We start from the raw sequence: 18,567 nt of genomic DNA, 5'->3' as shown, positions 1-18,567 counted from the left end.
TTATACAGTGCCCAGATAAATAGTGCATAAAGTGCCTGGATTGTGCCACACACTGCCCAGATAAATATCACTGTAGGTCCCTAGAGAGCAGTTTGAAAATGCCGGAAACTTTCCTAAAAATGAGTATAAAGCATTTTACCATATAGACAGTGCTATACAATGCACAGATAGTGTATAAAAAGCCTGAGTGCTTGCTTTGCAGCATCGGGGTCCGGGGTTCAAATCCCACCCATGACAACATCTGCCATGAGTTTGTATGTTCTCCCCGTGTTTGCGTGGGTTTCCTCCGGGTTCTCCTGTTTCCTCCCACACTCTAGGGGATTGTAGCTTGTGAGCCCCGATGGGGACAGTGATGATAATGACTGTACAGCGCTGAAGGTGCCATATAAGAGTAAAATAAATACTGCAACATAGTTTTCAATAGTGCTAGACAATGCCCAAATAAATAGTAAATAGGACGATATGTCTAGAACATGTTACATTGTGTTGTATAAATAACCATACGGTATTATACACGCTCAGATAGTGTCATACAGTGCACATATACCAGCTAAATAATACTGCCAAAAGTGCATGAATAATACCGCAACGCACAGACTTAGAATAATAATGCCACATAAAATAGGATATAACAGTGCAAGCAAGGGAATGTTTCATTGGACACACATACATAAACCCAAGGTCAAAGGGCAGACACAGCTTCAGCCATATTGGGGGGGGTCTTACGGTATACATAGTCGTGAGGCATTATAGTAGTAGACATTATAAAAAGTATCATTCAGGATAATGAATCTTGGTGCAGTGCAGTGGAGACGCCAAAACGATAGTGACCCCCTAAATATCTGTTCCAGAGACCCCATAATGATCAGGATTTGATTAGCTCATTGAATAAATCTTACATTATTATACACATATAGAACATGCGCCATAAACATGAGGTCGTGTAATATCTTTTATTCCGGGAAATACAAGGCAGAGCCCCAAATTTGGTGTCTATGACTCATATAGAAATTCTTCCGCAGCGTTGGTCGTTTCTCTGAATCGTATGAAATCATCAGGTCTAAAGGAATTCTTACATAAGTACCAAGCATGACAGGTTTTCATCCAGCTTTCCCAGAATCCTGATATATACATATAACAACTTATGAATATGGGATATATTGCTGTACATTTTTGGAAAATTGGGGAACCTATGTTACAATGAATGCAAGCACCTTTAAACATATATTTCGTAGGTAACAGTATCCAGCTTTCCCAGAATCCCAAATGTGGATATTTCTGAAACAATACCTAAATTTTGCATAATGAAGCCAACTTGCTTTTCAGGAATCTGGGAAAGTGGATCTCTGAGAATGTAGTGTAGATATATTAATAGCCATCCAGCTTTTCTAGGAACAAACATAAGCAAACCAGGGTTACATCAAATTCTTAAGAACTCATAATAATATTGCAAATAAATGGGGCCCTGATGATTGATTTGTTCAGTTATTAATTTTTTTTTTAAATTATTTTCTTATTATATATTTTTCTTGGAAAGCTGGGTTGTCAGCAATACAACCCTCACAGGTGGTGTAATCCAGCTTTGCCAGACATTTGCATGGATATAAATGAATGCCGTCCTTTCACCCATATTCAAGCAGATTTGCCTTTCAGGACTCTAGGAAATCTGGGTGACAATCCATCTGAGAGCTGTAATATTAAACATAAGCAGGTATAAAAAAAATAAGATTGAGCAGACTAAGTGAAAAAAAAAAATCTAGAAAGTCATTGCTGAATTATTTTTGTTTCTGGGAAAACTTAGTTGTAAGCAATGCAGCTGTGATTGGTGGTGTTATCCAGCTTTCCCAGACTCCAGAATGACACATTTGCTTAGATATGAGAGTTAAGCCACTTTTATCATATTTAAGTATAAATAAGCAGATTTGCCTTTCTGGACTCAAGGAAAGCTGAGATTAGTAATATTGAATATACTGGTTGTCACCCAGCTTTCCTAGGATCAAACATAAGATCTTTATGGCCAGTTCCATCTGCTTGTGCAAAAGCTTGGTGATGATCAATAAAGACACCATTAAGGTACCCATACATGATAGAATCCAGCTTTTTCAGACCCCAGAAAGAAAATTCTTGAATAAATAATCCCTAATGAATAAAAGTGGAGTTCAGTTCAAAAACTACGTTTTGGGGAAAGCTGGGTTGCAAAAAAATACCTTCTTCATAGGTCATGTTATCCAACTTTTCCAGACTCCAGAATGATAGATTTGCCTAGATATAAATGAATATAAACCTTTTATCCATATTCAAGAATAACTAATCAGAATTTCCTTTCAGGACTCTAGGAAAGCTGGGTGACAAACCAAACTGGGACTTATAACAGTAAACATATTGGTTGTCACACATCTTTCCTAAGACAGAACAGTGAAAAATTATTTATATAGCCATTTGTATGTTATATCGCTTTCTAGGAAAGCTGGGTGACAACCAATACGAACTCCATTAAAGTACCCCTAAGTGATGCAATTCAGCTTTTCTGGACTCCAGAGAGAAAACTGTGCCTATTTTTAAATCAATACAGTCTCTTTATCCCACATTCAATATATAACTAAACAGATTTGCCATTCAGGACTCTAGGAGAGCTGGGTGATAGCATATCTTTGAGCTGTAATATTAAAAGTATTGGTTGTCACCAGCACATATTAGCAGCGCATGTAAAAAGAAATTAACCCAACTTTCCTTGCTTAGAATTAATATGAAAAAAAAAGAGAAAAGGATGACTTAAAGTTTTTATGAACAATCCCTTTAAGCAGCAGGTCAGGTAAAAAGAAATTAACCCAACTTTCCTTGCTTAGAGTTAATATAGAAACAGAGAAAAGGAAGACTTAAAATATTTAGGAGCAATCCCTTTAAGTAGGGATACGTCCTCCAAATTATCGTCATTTTGGGGAAAATTTATATTTTTAACTCAAAATGTTACATCGTTTCCAACTAAATGAAAGTGTAAAGAGACTTTTGGGCTTTTTTCATGGTTACCTGGTAGACCTCCCTTAGCCCGCACCATGTCCTCAGCATCGCCTGGCATGTCCGCACCCGGTGCGTGCACCACCTCCTCAATGTGGACATGGTCAGATTCCACACCAATCGGCTCCCGTTGCACAGCATGTCCTCAACCCCGCACGTAAACACAGAAGCCATGGCTGGAGCGTTCTCATTCAATAGTCCTGTCTCCGTCTAGTGCACAGCTTGCTTTGGCAGCGGACGAGAAAGCGAGCTTTATTTTGTGCACGGTGACAAAGAAAAAAAAAAAGAGCGAAAAGAAGCCAGGGTCAATTAGACAAACTCGTCTTTCACTCAGTTTCCTGGGCAGGATCCAACTTCTGCTTGAAGACCAGCCAACGACTGCAACGGCTCAAGCTTTACCCGGAGCATCCAGGTCTATCCCCGGCAGCTTAGAGAACAATCCGCTAATCGAAAGTGGCAAGAATGACGTCACTTTGCTAAATATAATTTCTAAAAAAAAAAAAAAAAAAAAAGAAAATTGTCAAAAGAGAAAATTTTGCCAAATTTTTGCCAAAATTTTGCAATGAAGATTGCAAGATTCTAAACCTGCTGAACTCCCCCAATCTTCGATTAATGACCTTCTAGAAGCACCTTTGAGAAGTCGTGGTCTTGAGGTGTAGGCTGATACGGTCCGTCGTGGTCAAAGGTGGTGGTAGATTTGGGACCGAGCACTCGAAAGCGACGCAGTGGGGTATTATCTAGGTTAGAGACGGAAGGCAAAAAGATTAAGAGCTTGATGAAGGGAGAGCAATCTGTTCCCGAGGATAAAAGTCACGTAATGGTATTAATGAAGAGATCCGTCGTCGCCGAGACGGGAGATGAATCACACAGGCTGTAAACACTGGCATAATGGCCCACAGGAGAATACTTGAGAAGGAGACTCTGTAGTTATGGTGAGAGTGAGGCGACGTGGGCCCCCGAGGACCATAACAGTTCACGGTGGCGCTGCATGCTGTGTTTGTATCTTTGCTAAAGGCTGAAGAAGTGGAGGAAAAAAAAAAAAGGATATTTCAAGGTTTCTCCTGGGATGGATATTTCCGAAATCTCTTGAAAAGAGCGATTCCTAAAGGAGGGGGGTATGTATGGGAGACGACAGGGGTCTGCATAAACGGGGTCAAATACAGGACTCTCTAATGTTCACATTGGTGCAATTTTTTTAACACTTTGGCGGAAAGTTATTATGAAAGGACTTTTTCAGGTCACTTCTTTTCCTTGCGGCCGAGTTGTGAATTTATCAAAGTGTCGCACGCTGCTCGATACATTTGCCGCATCTTTAAATAAAGAAAACTTTTTGCCTATGTTTGTTTTTCTTCACCTCACACTAACGTCCTATTATAATAACACAGCGGCTTTTTAAAAAGTCGCGATTCATAAAACTTCGCTTGCAACTCTTTGGCGAAACCAAAGAGACACTTTGACGCCCACTTTTCCAAATTGTCGAAGAGCGGCGTCAAGGAGCAAAAATGTTCACATTTTGTGACTTTTTGACTCAAAAAAAAACTGTCAAAGAGCTGTCAGAGGCAATCTGTCAGGAGGCTTTTGCTGCTGAATCTGAGAGCAGCATTATGTAGGGGCAGAGACCCTGATTCCAGTGATGTATCACTTACTAGGCTGCTTGGTGCAGTTTTGATAAAATCCCTGTAGATGTAGCGGTGCTATGACTGCTGAGCTGTGCATAACTCCGCCCACACCACTGATTGGTAGCTTCATGTGTACACTGTACATTGACAGCAAGCTGCCAGTCAATGGTGGGGGTGGGGATACACAGATTAGCTTGACTCTCTTGCACATAACATCCAGTCCTCTAGTGATCATCTCCTGCTAATAAAACACTGATTGTATTGAAACTACAGAAAACTGTTCAGCAAGCAACACGTCCCTGGAATCAATCTCTCTGCCCCTACATTCCGCTGATAGATTCTTTTTAAACAGATTTCATCCTTTGTGGATGCAGCCTCCGAATGTGCAACTGGATGAGCGGGCTCCAATAGAAATGTTGTGTTCCTCGATGTTCCAGGTGTCTAACAGATTTTCCAACTCTACGAAGAGTCCAAAAATTATCCCTTTCTTCAGGAGCCTTCTGAATGTTCTGGGAGATTTGGCAAATACAAAGATCAGGTCGCAACTCACTCTGGTGACTTGAGGTGTCCAAACTGAGATAGTTTGTTTCTGTTGAGACGACCTCCTTTAGAAATTATTATTTATCATTTTATATAATAAATGTAATTTAGATATAAATATATAATAAAATATACAACATAAACATAGACATTTATAATATATAATTTCATATAATTTGCATCATTAAAAATTGCGTAATTTTTTTATACGCTTTTTATTTCAATTCCTCACGTTTTTGAAAGATCTTTTCTTGCTGTCACTGAATGGAAACTCTCATTGTTTATTTCTGGAGGATGAAATCCCCTCCTGGTCATACAGGCGAGTTCTTATGGATGACTTCTCACTAAAGCCACAGATCAGCGGCTCCTCCTGACACCTGCTCTGCTGATATTGCAGGATTTTCGCAGGGGATTTTTTGCTGAAACAATCATTTCTACCACTGTTAAACATCTGTTTGCTGCCAAGTCAAGAATCAGGATGTCACAACCCAAAAATCAAACCGCGCAATCATCGAAACAGTCTAGGAAACGTTCGCCCCGTGTTTCCTTATATTGGGCGGGTGAAGTCGGGTACAGAGATCACCCAGAGGAAATAAGTAATGTCAGCGACAATGTGAATACTGGTATAGAAATATAAGGGTTGTGTTACTAATAAAAATGTGTGCTGCTACAACTGAGCTAATGACGAGATAGATACAGTAGATAGATAATAGATAGATAGATAGATAGATAGATAGATAGATAATAGATAATAGATGATAAATAGATAGATAATAGATAGATAATAGATAGATAATAGATGATAAATAGATAGATAGATATTAGATAGATAGATGAAATATAATAGAAGATAGATAGATAGATAGATAATAGATAGATAACAGATAGATAGATAATAGATAGATAACAGATAGATAGATAGATAGATAGATAGATGACAGGTGACATTTGGGATTTGTGTTGAATAAATATTACATAGTAAGTATTTGTAGTTTTCAGATTCCATCCCCCTTATTAGGTAATGTAGGGAGGTGGAGGTGTTGCCCATGTTTCCCCTTGAAGACACTTGTAATGTTACAAACATATTTTTCTATGTGCAATGTAATAGCGTTGTGTTCTGCCCAGCACCAGGAAGCTGACGCGGAGGGACAAAGTTAACGGTTGGGACTAGCCCAGTTTGGTAAGGGCTAAGGTGAAGGGACAGAGGGAGTTTCCTGTCAGGAGTCAGATGGGGCCTAGCGGGCAGTAGAGCAGACCTAAGGCCTGACCAGCGAGCAGAGCCCCATGAAGTGAGTGTCCCTGAAGTGAGAGGAGACCGAGGCGACAGATAGCGTGATCCGGGGTAGAGATGTGGAAAAGATATAGAAGGAGTGAGTGATCTCTGGACTCTGCTTCAGGTTTTTCCGTTTCTGATACCACGCTTTCCCACTGTCTTTTGACCCTCTGGTTTGTACCCTGATTACGTCTTACATTCCTGGTAGGTCCTGACTTCTCACTCGTCCCTGACTATGCACTTGCTTTCTCCCTTGGTACTTCTGCTCCTGACTGTTGCTGACTTCGGCTAGTCTGACCACTCTTTCGCTACCTGTGACCCCGTGACACCTGAGCTGTTGCTCTGTGTTACTATGCTGTGTGTGTGCGCAACCTCTCTTCCCTCACCAGCACCCCCTGGTGGAGGTTGCGCTGTACTGCACTGCACTGCAGCAGCACGTTACATTAGTATAATGTGCCCCATAGTCCTCCATATAGTATTATGCACCCCATAGACCTCCATATAGTATAATGCAGCCTCCAGAGTCCTCCAGTTCCATGTGATGTATAATGCAGGCCTCATAGTCCTCAGTATTATAGCTTCCAAGTACACTCTGATTTTAACACAATACATATTCACTTTTCCCCAATTCCTGCTGCTCCGGTCTCTGTGACTAGTCTCCTCATCAGCTCCACTGCCCGGCACAGCGTTGCGCGATGAAGTGATGTCATCGTTCATGCTACGTCAAATGTCAGACGTAGATGGAGAATGATGGGAGAGGATGTGTCAGCTGACGGCTCCCTCTCCCATCAGTGTTTTCAATGTTATCTACATCATGGATGCCGATACAGTTGAACATGCGATGGGGGTTCCCGGAAATGGCGCTCCTGACTCACAGGCCATATAGCGGCTGCGTGGTCTGCCGTTATTAGCGGCACACCACTGACTGGGGGCTTCTAGACGAATGGTGGCCCCTGGGGTAGTGGGAGCCCTGGACAGATGCCCAGTTTACCCCACATTATCGCCGGCCCGGGCTAAGAGAAACGTCCATAAAAATTTGCAGCCGCTATCCTCTGTACATACTGTTCCCTACGATGGTGTTGAGTAGAAAACAGTTTATTTTTGAGTGATGGTCTCCCTTATTGAACTCTATACCATCCGGTCCTGGCCAGCTTAAGTCACCACCCAGTAAGGACCCCCATTTTCCCATAGGGCATCGGGGCATGGAAGACAAGCACCTCGCCCAACGACTACCGCCCCGCACCTTGGTACAGTATAAATGAAGGTAAAATATTTAATTTTCCACACATTAATAGATAATCAAACTATCATATGACTGAGACTATATTTATACAGTGGTTTGCGAAAGTATCCACCCCCTTGGCTTTTTTTTCCTATTTTTTTAACATTACAACCTGTTTTCATATATTTTTGAAGTTCCATTTGTCTGTGATGCATGAGCAGTAAGTAGCCCAAGTTAGTGAAGTGAGAAAAATATAGACGGAAATTACAAGGGGGGGGGAAGGTGGGGGGGTTAATACTTTGAAAGCCACTGTACCAATAGTTCTTCATAGATATGACTTCTCTGGAAGTATACAAGGACGGGTTAAGTGGAGCCTCAGTCTTTTGCTGTTTTTGGCTTTATCCTTCAGTTTTGGACCACACCCTGGCAAAAGTGACCGTACGAATGTCAGTAGCAGCTAGACGGGACATCACGTCACTTTTACTAGGATCTCGGCCCGTGTTAAAGCAGAAGAAAAGCACAAACCCATTATACCAGGGCTGCACGGGATTGTCAGGTTAGCAGTAAACAATGTATTTTGCCTTCACGCTTCACAAATGGAAATTCCAATTTTGGGGTTCAGTGGTCCTTTAAGACCAGGGTGGAAAGGGTAAAGTACAGATAAATCACCATTAAATTGGTGAGATTGGACTATATACTCTATGCCAAAACAATAACTGCAGCCCGGTCTCAGACACTGGGAAAATAATTACTCCTTCTGCAGCGACAGTAAAATAGTTGATGACTCCGGTAGCTCTGGAGAAAGCGATAAATCAAGGAAAACTACCACTGAGCACCAGGATCAGCCCTCTATGCACCAACATTTTTCCTGACCTGTTACATGATACGATTTTGGCTATATGCAGCCACCAACTAGGGGCAAGCTCACTGCATATGGATTTATATAGTCACCACTAGGGGGAGCTCACTGTATATGGATTTATATAGTCACCACTAGGGGGAGCTAACTGTATATGGATTTATACAGTCACCACTAGGGGGCGCTCACTGCATATGGATTTATATAGTCACCACTAGGGGGAGCTCACTGTATATGAATTTATATAGTCACCACTAGGGGGAGCTCACTATATATGGATTTATATAGTCACCACTAGGGGGAGCTCACTGCATATGGATTTATATAGTCACCACTAGGGGGAGCTCACTGTATATGGATTTATATAGTCACCACTAGGGGAAGTTCACTCTATATGGATTTATACAGTCACCACTAGGGGGAGCTCACTGTATATGGATTTATATAGTCACCACTAGGGGGAGCTCACTGTATATGGATTTATATAGTCACCACTAGGGGGAGCTCACTGCATATGGATTTATATAGTCACCACTAGGGGGAGCTCACTGCATATGGATTTATACAGTCACCACTAGGGGGAGTTCACTGCATATGGATTTATACAGTCACCACTAAGGGAAGTTCACTGCATATGGATTTATACAGTCACCACTAGGGGGAGTTCACGGCATATGGATTTATACAGTCACCACTAAGGGGAACTCACTGCATATGGATTTATATAGTCACCACTAGGGGGAGCTCACTGCATATGGATTTATACAGTCACCACTAGGGGGAACTCACTGCATATGGATTTATACAGTCATCACTAGGGGGGCTTACTGCATATGGACTATTAAAATAATAAGAAAACGTGTCCACATTAAAATTATTGCAGAACCATTGATTACATATAATGTATAATATACATACTGATAAATCATACACTATGTATACCCATACATTGCGCTTATTATATACTGTATATTCACACATCATACACTGCACAGGTATCACACACTATTTTTATAGTTTTGTTATATAATTTCATAAAATCGACCCAGATGGGACTTGAACCCACAATCTCCAGCTCCGGAGGCTGACGCCTTATCCATTAGGCCACTGGGCCTTTGTACACACAACCTTACAGCTTTTCATTCTCAGGATTTCATCCCTTTTGTTCCAAAGTCCTTGTTTACAGTGTTCAGAGAGCGGCAATTACTGCAGGTCAGAGGTCACATCCTAACAATGGGGCACAGAGGAGTGAATGGAGTAGACAATGGCATAAGCTCCTGTGCCAGATTAGGTAAAACATCTGCATATGTGCAAGTTACTGTGAAAATCACCCCATAAACAATGATGAGTATTCACCCAAAATCTGAAGCAGATGCCGATCATTGGATCCAAGACAAGAGCAACAATGGGGATATTATGTGTCTCACACACAACACACTGGAGACACAGATTATGTCATTCAGTTATTCCAGAACCTTGGAAAGTAACATGACAGGAGCGGTCCTACACTGAAAACTCAAATACTGCAATATCATAGCTCAATGTCTAGTCTAAAGGAGCCCTTCATACTCCTTTAAAGAGGGCCTATCACCCAGTCAAAAGTGTCCCGTAATCCATTTTGTTTGGTAATCTGTGTTACGGCTCCAGCGATACAGGCCTTTTTATTTGGTGCAAATTTATATGTTTTTTTTACAATGAGGCGTGACTCACAGGGTAATAATAATGCAGAACAGCCTAAAGACACACCCCTGAGGATAATGGTTCTCACTGTGGTTCGCTGGAGTCCCAAAGCTTTAAAAATGGCTTTATAACCTTTTTGAGACTGATAGATCTCAATTACTTTGTTTCTCATTTGTTCCAGAATTTCTTTGGATCGTGACATAATGTCTGACTATTGAGGATCTTTTGGTCTAATTCACTATGTCAGGCAGGTCCTATTTAAGTGATTTCTTGATTGAGAACAGGTGTGGCAGTAATCAGGCTTGGTGGTGTGGCTAGGGAATGTCAACTCAGATTCCCAAAGATGTGATAAACCACAGTTAATGTATATTTTAAGGTTTAGGTGGGGGGCACCTTTTCACACAGGGGCCTATAGGTTTGGATTTCATTTTCCTTTAATAACAAAGACCTTAATTTAAAAACTGTATTTTGTGTTTACTTGTATTATCTTTGTCTAATATTTACATTTGTTTGGTGATCTGAAAACATGCAAAAGGGGGGAGCTCACTGCATATGAATTTATATAGTCACCACTAGGGGGAGCTCACTGCATATGGATTTATACAGCCACCACTATATGGAGCTCACTGCATACGGATTTATACAGCCACCCCAAAGGGGAGCTCACTGCATATAGATTTATAAAGCCACCACAAGGGGGAGCTCACTGCATATGAATTTATACAGTCACCACTAGGGTTAACGCACTGCATATGAGTTATTACAGTCACCACTAGGAGGAACTCACTACACATGGTTTTATACAGCACCCAAGTGCTAAATAAAAAGATCCAAATCTCTGAAACCGTATGAAAGATTAAAAAAAAAAATTGTCATACTCGGGGAGCAGTGGGAATAAAATAAGAAAAAAAAAATGTACACATTATAGAACCATTGATTACATGTAATACACTTTGTGCCCCAAAGTCCTTGTATATATCATACACTATATACACTCACTGCTTGTTATATATACACTATATAATCTAATTTGTTATATCTTTTCATAAAATCGACGCCTTATCCATTAGGCCACTGGGCCTTTGTGTGCTCCACTTTCCAGCCTTTCAGGATTCCTTCCACTTTGTGCCCCAAAGTCCTTGTTTACAGTGATCAGAGAGCAGCAATTACTGCAGGTCAGAGGTCACATCCTAACAATAGGGCACAGAAGACTGGATGGAGTAGACAATGGCATAAGCTCCTGTGCCAGATTAGGTAAAATGTGAACCTCACCCCATGAACATTGACGAATATTCACCCAACATGCTACATTTTACAGCTTTTCATGTTCAGGATTCCTTCCCCTTTTGCTCTAAAATCCTTGTTTATGGTAATCACACAGGAGGAGGGCTATTCAGGATCCCAGGGTGGGCCCTAACTGCAAAAGGAGGCAACATTGTAAAGTATGTGACACTGCCATGTATTAATACTGGGTCACCCATTATAAAGGATTTTCCACTTACCATAAATTTGTATTTTTTTTTTACCTGGTGTAAATGCCGCTGTTCTCCTGAATCCGGCGATGTTTTTCTTTTCTTCCTGCGCCTCTCCGTTCCTGAGATATGGCCTTTTGTTTCCTGTATATAAATCAAGTCTTTCTAGCCAAGTGGGCTTAGTCTTCAACTCTTCTCTGTGGGCGTCTTCTTGAGGACCACGCCCACTTGACCGATAAGACTAGATTTATATACAGGGAACAAAAGGCCATATCTCAGGAACGGAGAGGCGCAGGAAGAAAAGAAAAACATCGCCGGATTCAGGAGAACAGCGGCATTTACGCTATGTAAAAAAAACACACATATTCCTGATAAGTGACAGGTCACCTTTAGGCACTATGTGATGCTGCATTTCCTCTCCTCCTTGAGACAGTTCCTCTACGAGTGGCATCAGAATAAGTGGTAGAACAGGTCATGTAAGATCAAGGACTAATGTTACCCCTGACAGCAGTGTTAAGCCATTTTTTTCCATTGATTATATGTGGCTCGGGGGTCTCTTATCCCCAGTTCACTCATTGAAACCTCATGCCCATTCGTAAGTGACGAATTAGCGTTTACATTGGGAAGTCTATGATCTGTTGTCACCAGATTCCAGAAGCAACCATTAGGCTATGTTCACACGTTGCGTTTTGCGCCGTTAATTTAACTTCTTTAGGTTTTTTTGCACCAAAAAACTGATACCTGCGTTTTTTTGCTGCGTTTTTGCATTTATCCATTTTTTCCTATGCGCTGAAAAAAACACCGAAAAAAGTGACATCCTGCAGTTTGCAAAAACTCAGCGGTTTTCCAAATCAGACAGGAAAAAAAAACCAATGTGTGTGCATGAGATTTCTAAAATCTCATAGACTATGCCGGTACTATAAAACGCAGCTTAAAATTTGCATTAAAAAACAGCAAAAAAAAATGCAGAAAAAAATGCAACATGTGAACGTAGCCTTATACTTCAGAGTTTTCCCTTTGATGCAGAGCCACATTTCACATTCATAAACTGGCATAAATTATACCAAAAAAAATCAATTGTTCTCAGAAATGTGTATAAAAAAAAACCCCACAAGTGTGAGCTCGGCTGTAATGTGCAGCATTTATTCTTTTGCTTCTGTTTTTACAGACACTCAGAACAATTTCCTGCATTTGTGAATTTCCTTTGCATTTGTAAACGACCCCCTACAATGACAACCAAACCCCCCCCCATCAAAGCCAAATCACAAGTTCCACGTGTCCTATCACCATTTTTTTCAATAATAGGTAGTAAAAAAAAAATAATGACATTTCCAAATATAAGTAAATATATAAAAATTACTGTAAATACGGAATATTTAAATATAAAAGAACAAAATAAACAAATAATATAATAAACATAAATAAAAATAAAAAAAATTGGAATTGGACTTTCACGGCGTCTTCTGGATTTCGCTTCATTTGTATTTTAAGATGCAGATGAGACATGATTTAATTTAATCATCTGTGACATCTGCATCCTAAAATACAAACGGAGCCAATTAGCAGCAGATGTAAGCTAATAATCTACAGGCATAAAAAAAAAAAAATGTCAGGATCAGCAGGATCTGCTGCTGCTCCTCTCTGGCTGCTTCTGCGGGTAAAGATTTAACCATTTTAGTGCTGGTTCCTGCGGATTACCCGGTTTAAATTAGACGCGTGTTACGAACAGACTTTTCAGAATAAGCCGTCCTGTGTATGGACATGAGGAATAACATCATTTTTGACCACTTATATGACTTGCATTCTGCAGTTTTCAAAATTTTTGTTTTTCTCTGAAAGCTTTGTCTCTAGTTTTCATTAGCCGCTGAGCTAGTAGGTGCAGCCTAACTGCTATGTTGTTTCCCATATAGTACGCACTTGCATAAGGGATTCATGCTCTCATGGTCTAGATGTAACACATGTTCATAAGGAGTAGCAGCATGTGGGACATTATACAGCGGTACTGAGCACTGCAGCAGTGAATCCAGCATTGAGAGTGAGATAATCACTTACTGAAAGCAGTATAGATGACGTTAAGCAATAGTATTTGTGATGGTCAACGTGTGACTGGACACACCGCCTCCAGAAGGTGAATTTCTATGGCACACGTGACCCTGGATACACCGCCTCCAGCAGGGCGAATTTAAATAATATAACGTGCAGCCGGATACACCGCCTCCAGCAGGCGAATTTCAGAATTGCACGTATAACTGGATACACCGCCTCCAGCAGGGCGAATTTAAATAATAAAGGGAAACACCAGGGAAACTGATACAATGGAGGGCCCTGCGATAGGGAACGGGGACATGGAGATCTCCTGCACTCCCCTGAGTCAGTGTCTCTACACTCCTAACGATCCCTAGACCGGTTCCGCACCGGGCGCCGATCAGGAACCTAAAAACCCTAGCTCGCCCTGCACCTAGCCCTTTCTAGTGAAATGGATGGTGCACAAACTAATCCCACCACTGCACTGAAACACACAAAAGGAAAGTTACAAAACAGGGGTAACACCACTTATCTTTGCTCTGTTGCTCTTGCTCCCAGCAACAGAGTCCACCACCAGAATTCAGCTTCCACCTGAAGCTACTACACCAGAGCTCTGCCTGAGCTGCAAGGAACTCCTCTCTGTAGTTCCTTCCTGCACCAGACTTGGTTGGAAATGAGCAATATCACCAACCGTGAGTGAGAGAACAAGACACACCTATAAAGTTAAACCAGAGCAATCACACCTGTTAGTGATAATCACGTGCACTAAACTAAAGAAACCAAAGGGCAATGATCCTACCGGCCACCGGGGACAAAACTAGAACTGAAATCACCACAGTGCAATGACCCTAATGGCCACCGGGGGCAAAACTACCTTAAAGCCAAAGGCTTGAAGGAAAAAGAAAGGTTACTAATGCATTTATCTGTCATAATCCAACCTGGATCATGACAGTATTGAGCAGTATAGCTGTGAATCCAGCACTGCGGTGAGGTAATCACTTACTGGAAAGCAGCATAGAGGACCTTATACAGCAGTATTGAGCAGTGCTGCTGCTCTGAATCAAGCATTGCCGTGAGATAAACATTATCTCACTCCCAATGCTGAATACAGCATTGGGAGTGAGATAATCACTTACTGAAAGCAGTATAGATGACATTAAAAAACAGTATTGAGCAGTATAACTGTGAATCCAGCACTGCGGTGAGGTAATCACTTACTGGAAAGCAGCATAGAGGACATTATACAGCAGTATTCAGCAGTACTGCTGCTCTGAATCCAGAATTGCTGTGAGATAAACATATGCTAGAAAGAAGCAGCATGGTGGATAATACACAACAGGATTCAGCAGTATATTGCGAGTCTTTCCATAAATACATAACAAGACATCATGGAGGGTATCAGACAACATGGTTGTGCTGGGGTGCACTAGATAACTAATTGTTGCAGTTAGGAGGCGATATCACTTACTGAAAGCAGTATAGAGAACATTATACAACAGTATTGAGCAGTGCAGCTGTGAATCCAGCCCTGTCATGAGATAAACACATACTAGAAAGACGCAGCATGGTCACTATCACACTGCAGAACTGAGCAGTATATTGTGTGACTTACTGGAAATCAACATCGAGGACATTATACAGCAGTACAGAGCAGTGCTGCTGTGAATCCAGCCCTGTCATGAGATAAGCACATACCAGAAAGAAGCAGCATGGTTGCTATCACACTGCAGGACTGAGCAGTATACTGTGTCACTTTCCTAAAGTATATGACAAGACTTTAAGGGAGGAATCAGACAACATGGTTCTGCTGGGGTACAGAAGATAACTAATGATTGCAGGTGGGAAGAGATGTGTTCAGACCATCTTATGCTGACAGCAAGTTAATACATTGTACCTAAACTTTGTCCCTGCTGCAAAAGCCCCTAAACTACCCAGAGATTTGTGCAAATCTGCACACGCTCAGCCGCTTTACAGTCCCATTTACTGGGGTTCTAAGAGAGTTCTAGTGCTGCGTGCGTCACAGGGGTTAGTGTTAAATAGGTTCCTCATAAGTACAATATTTTCTGGAATGTCCAGGGAGTTCTTGGATAAAGGGAAGACATCCAGACCTTTGGTAGAGTTGGCAAATCAACCAAGCTTCCACAAAAATAATAAACTGGAGAAGTGGGCAGCAACTAACAGAATGGTTTTTAACAGGGAAAAATGCAAAGTACTACATCTGGGCAATAAAAATGAAAAAAGCATATACAGAATGGGAGGAATAGGGCTAAGTGACAGCACACGTGAAAAAGACTTGGGTATACTAATAGATCACAGACTGAGTACGAGTCAACAGTGTGATGCAGCAACAAAAAAGGCAAATGCAATTCTTGGATGTATTAACAGAAGCATACAGTCTAGATCACGTGAAGTCATTATTTCCCTCTACTCCTCTTTGGTCAGACCTCATCTGGAATATTGTGTCCAGTTTTGGGCACCACATTTTAAAAAAGACATCTACAAACTGAAGCAAGTTCAGAAAAGAGCGACCAGAATGGTGACCGGTCTGCAAACCCTGTCTTATGAGGAAAGGTTGCAGGATTTGGGAATGTTTAGTTTGCAAAAGAGAAGACTGAGAGGAGACTTAATAGCTGTCTACAAATATCTAAAGGGCTGTCACATTGTAGAAGGATCAACTTTATTCTCATTTGCACAAGGAAAGACTAGAAGCAATGGGATGAAACTGAATGGGAGGAGACACAGATTAGATATTAGAAAAAACTTTTTGACAGTTAGAGTGATCAATGAGTGGAACAGGCTGCCACGAGAAGTGGTGAGTTCTCCTTCAATGGAAGTCTTCAAACAGAGGCTGGACAGACATCTGACTGGGATGATTTAGTGAATCCTGCTTTGAGCAGGGGGTTGGACCAGATGGCCCAGGAGGTCCCTTCCAACTCTACGATTCTATGATTCTATGATTAAAAGTCTCCTGAAAATGTGCCATCTTTAAAAGGAGCCAAGGTGTTAAATAGCACATTTGGGGTGGTGATCAGGTTTGGAGAGGTGTGGGGATGCCTATAGGTACAGATGAGGTCCCTAATAGCAGTATTTACCAAGAGCCACAATTAATTCAGGTTAGGACAGTACAGTCGCCATACAATGCCTAACCATCCTCTATGGAATGACACAATACCATGAATACTCCAGGGGACTTTGCTGCTCTTAGTGGTCAAATGTGGTACTGCAAGTCAATCAAAAAAACATTGTCAGGATGTTTCTGAAACCATAAAATCATTTCCCTATAGAGAAGCAAAATAACTTCCACGTGAAACTTTACTCTAAGCAAAGGTCTTCTGCACTTGATCCCTTCCCTGTGCTTGCTTCCCAGCATTTACCTCCCATCCTTTTCCTGTCTGAGGACTTCCCTGGCACTAAACAGGTGTCACTCTGTTACAGGAAAAGGAAAGCCGGGGTAGATTTCCTCTATGAGGCTATAGAAGTCTCAGACTTACTCCCAGAATTCTTCATGGCAAAATTAGATGATGACAACCATGTTTGAGTAATAAAATATGCAGACGGCAGTGTGACGGGACTACAAGTCTCAGCATGGTCTTCCTTTTGTGCAATAAAGATATCTGGAAAACAAGATCTATGGCTGGGTCGAAATGTATATTTAGGAAATGCACTCAGTACTTGGTCGGGGCTCCTTTGGCTTCATTTACTGCATGAATGCGGCGTGGCATGGAGGCGATCAACTTTATAGTGCACCACAATCTATTCTATTATTTCGAAACACTGTTTTTCAGTGATTACTTTGTATCTCCGTTCATACTGCACCCACATATGATACACCATTTGAAAGGAAAACTTGCCACCTTCAGCAAGAAAACAGCCAAACAAACCACACATCCATGATTTGATCACAAAATACAGTTTAAACATTAATTTTCATAAACCTGCAGTAAGGAAAAATGACCTGCAGGTGGCACCACAGTACCCTAAAGCACACTACCACAAAGCTGCTTACAGACATCACAAACAAATCCAAACATTTGCCTTGGGGGCTTTCCAGCTTGCCGAACTGCTTGCCCAGCCTATTTTAGCCAAATTGGAGGATTGCACACTTCACTGCAGGTGAGGCACATATGCAAACACATTTGTAAACATGCATTGCTTTTTCGGTGATTACTTCGCCCCACCACACAAATGGTGAGTCATATATGCAAACACATTTGTAAACATGCACTGCCTACTGAATTGCACACTTGCTCCATTCATACTCCACCCACACAAACAAATGATACACCATTTGAAAGGTCAAAATTACCTGCAGGTAACAGCACACTACCCCAAAGCACACTACCACAAAGCTGCTTACAGACATCACAAACAAATCCAAACATTTGCCTTGGGGTCTTTCCAGCTTGCTCGAGTGCTTGCCCAGCCTATTTCAGGCACATTTCAGGATTGCACACTTCACTGCAGTGAGTCACATGTGCAAACACATTTGTATACATGCACTCCTTTTTCGGTGATTACTTCGCCCCACACACACAAATGGTGAGTCATACGTACGTGCAAACACATTTGTATACATGCACTGCTTTTTCGTTGATTACTTCGCCCAACCCACACACATACATGATACACCATTTGAAAGGTAAACTTGCCCCCTTCAGCAAGAAAAGAGCCAAACAAACCACACATTCACGATTTTATCACTAAATACAGACTAAACATTAATTTTCATAAACCTGCAGAAAGACACAATGACCTGCAGGTGACACCTCAACCGGAAGACATTTTTTGGCATCTACTTATCAAACCAATTTATTGTATTAAAAATCTACATATATAAATACCTGTCTGTGTTCATCAGCTCA

At 41.3% G+C, this 18,567-nt stretch overlaps 1 protein-coding gene and 1 non-coding gene across 3 annotated transcripts in view; both read right to left on the bottom strand.

Moving 5' to 3' along the window:
* Nucleotides 1-3,204, bottom strand: part of FRMD4B (FERM domain containing 4B) — a 142,541-nt gene extending 139,337 nt beyond the window's left edge. For both annotated transcript variants that reach the window (XM_073569729.1, XM_073569730.1), the window contains exon 1: nt 3,028-3,204. In XM_073569729.1, the coding sequence (XP_073425830.1) occupies nt 3,028-3,189 (162 nt within the window). In that variant the 5' untranslated portion in view covers nt 3,190-3,204. The remainder of the gene's footprint in view (nt 1-3,027) is intronic.
* A 6,365-nt stretch (nt 3,205-9,569) lies between these two features.
* On the bottom strand, nt 9,570-9,642 carry TRNAR-CCG (transfer RNA arginine (anticodon CCG)). The gene has a single exon. It is a non-coding gene; the product is annotated as a tRNA-Arg (tRNA).
* Nucleotides 9,643-18,567: the final 8,925 nt, after the last annotated feature.

The sequence above is a fragment of the Dendrobates tinctorius genome, unplaced genomic scaffold (assembly GCF_039654945.1).
Source record: "Dendrobates tinctorius isolate UK_male_01 unplaced genomic scaffold, ASM3965494v1 ptg000027l, whole genome shotgun sequence".
Taxonomy (NCBI): domain Eukaryota; kingdom Metazoa; phylum Chordata; class Amphibia; order Anura; family Dendrobatidae; genus Dendrobates; species Dendrobates tinctorius.
This window is presented reverse-complemented; position numbering and strand designations above follow the sequence as displayed.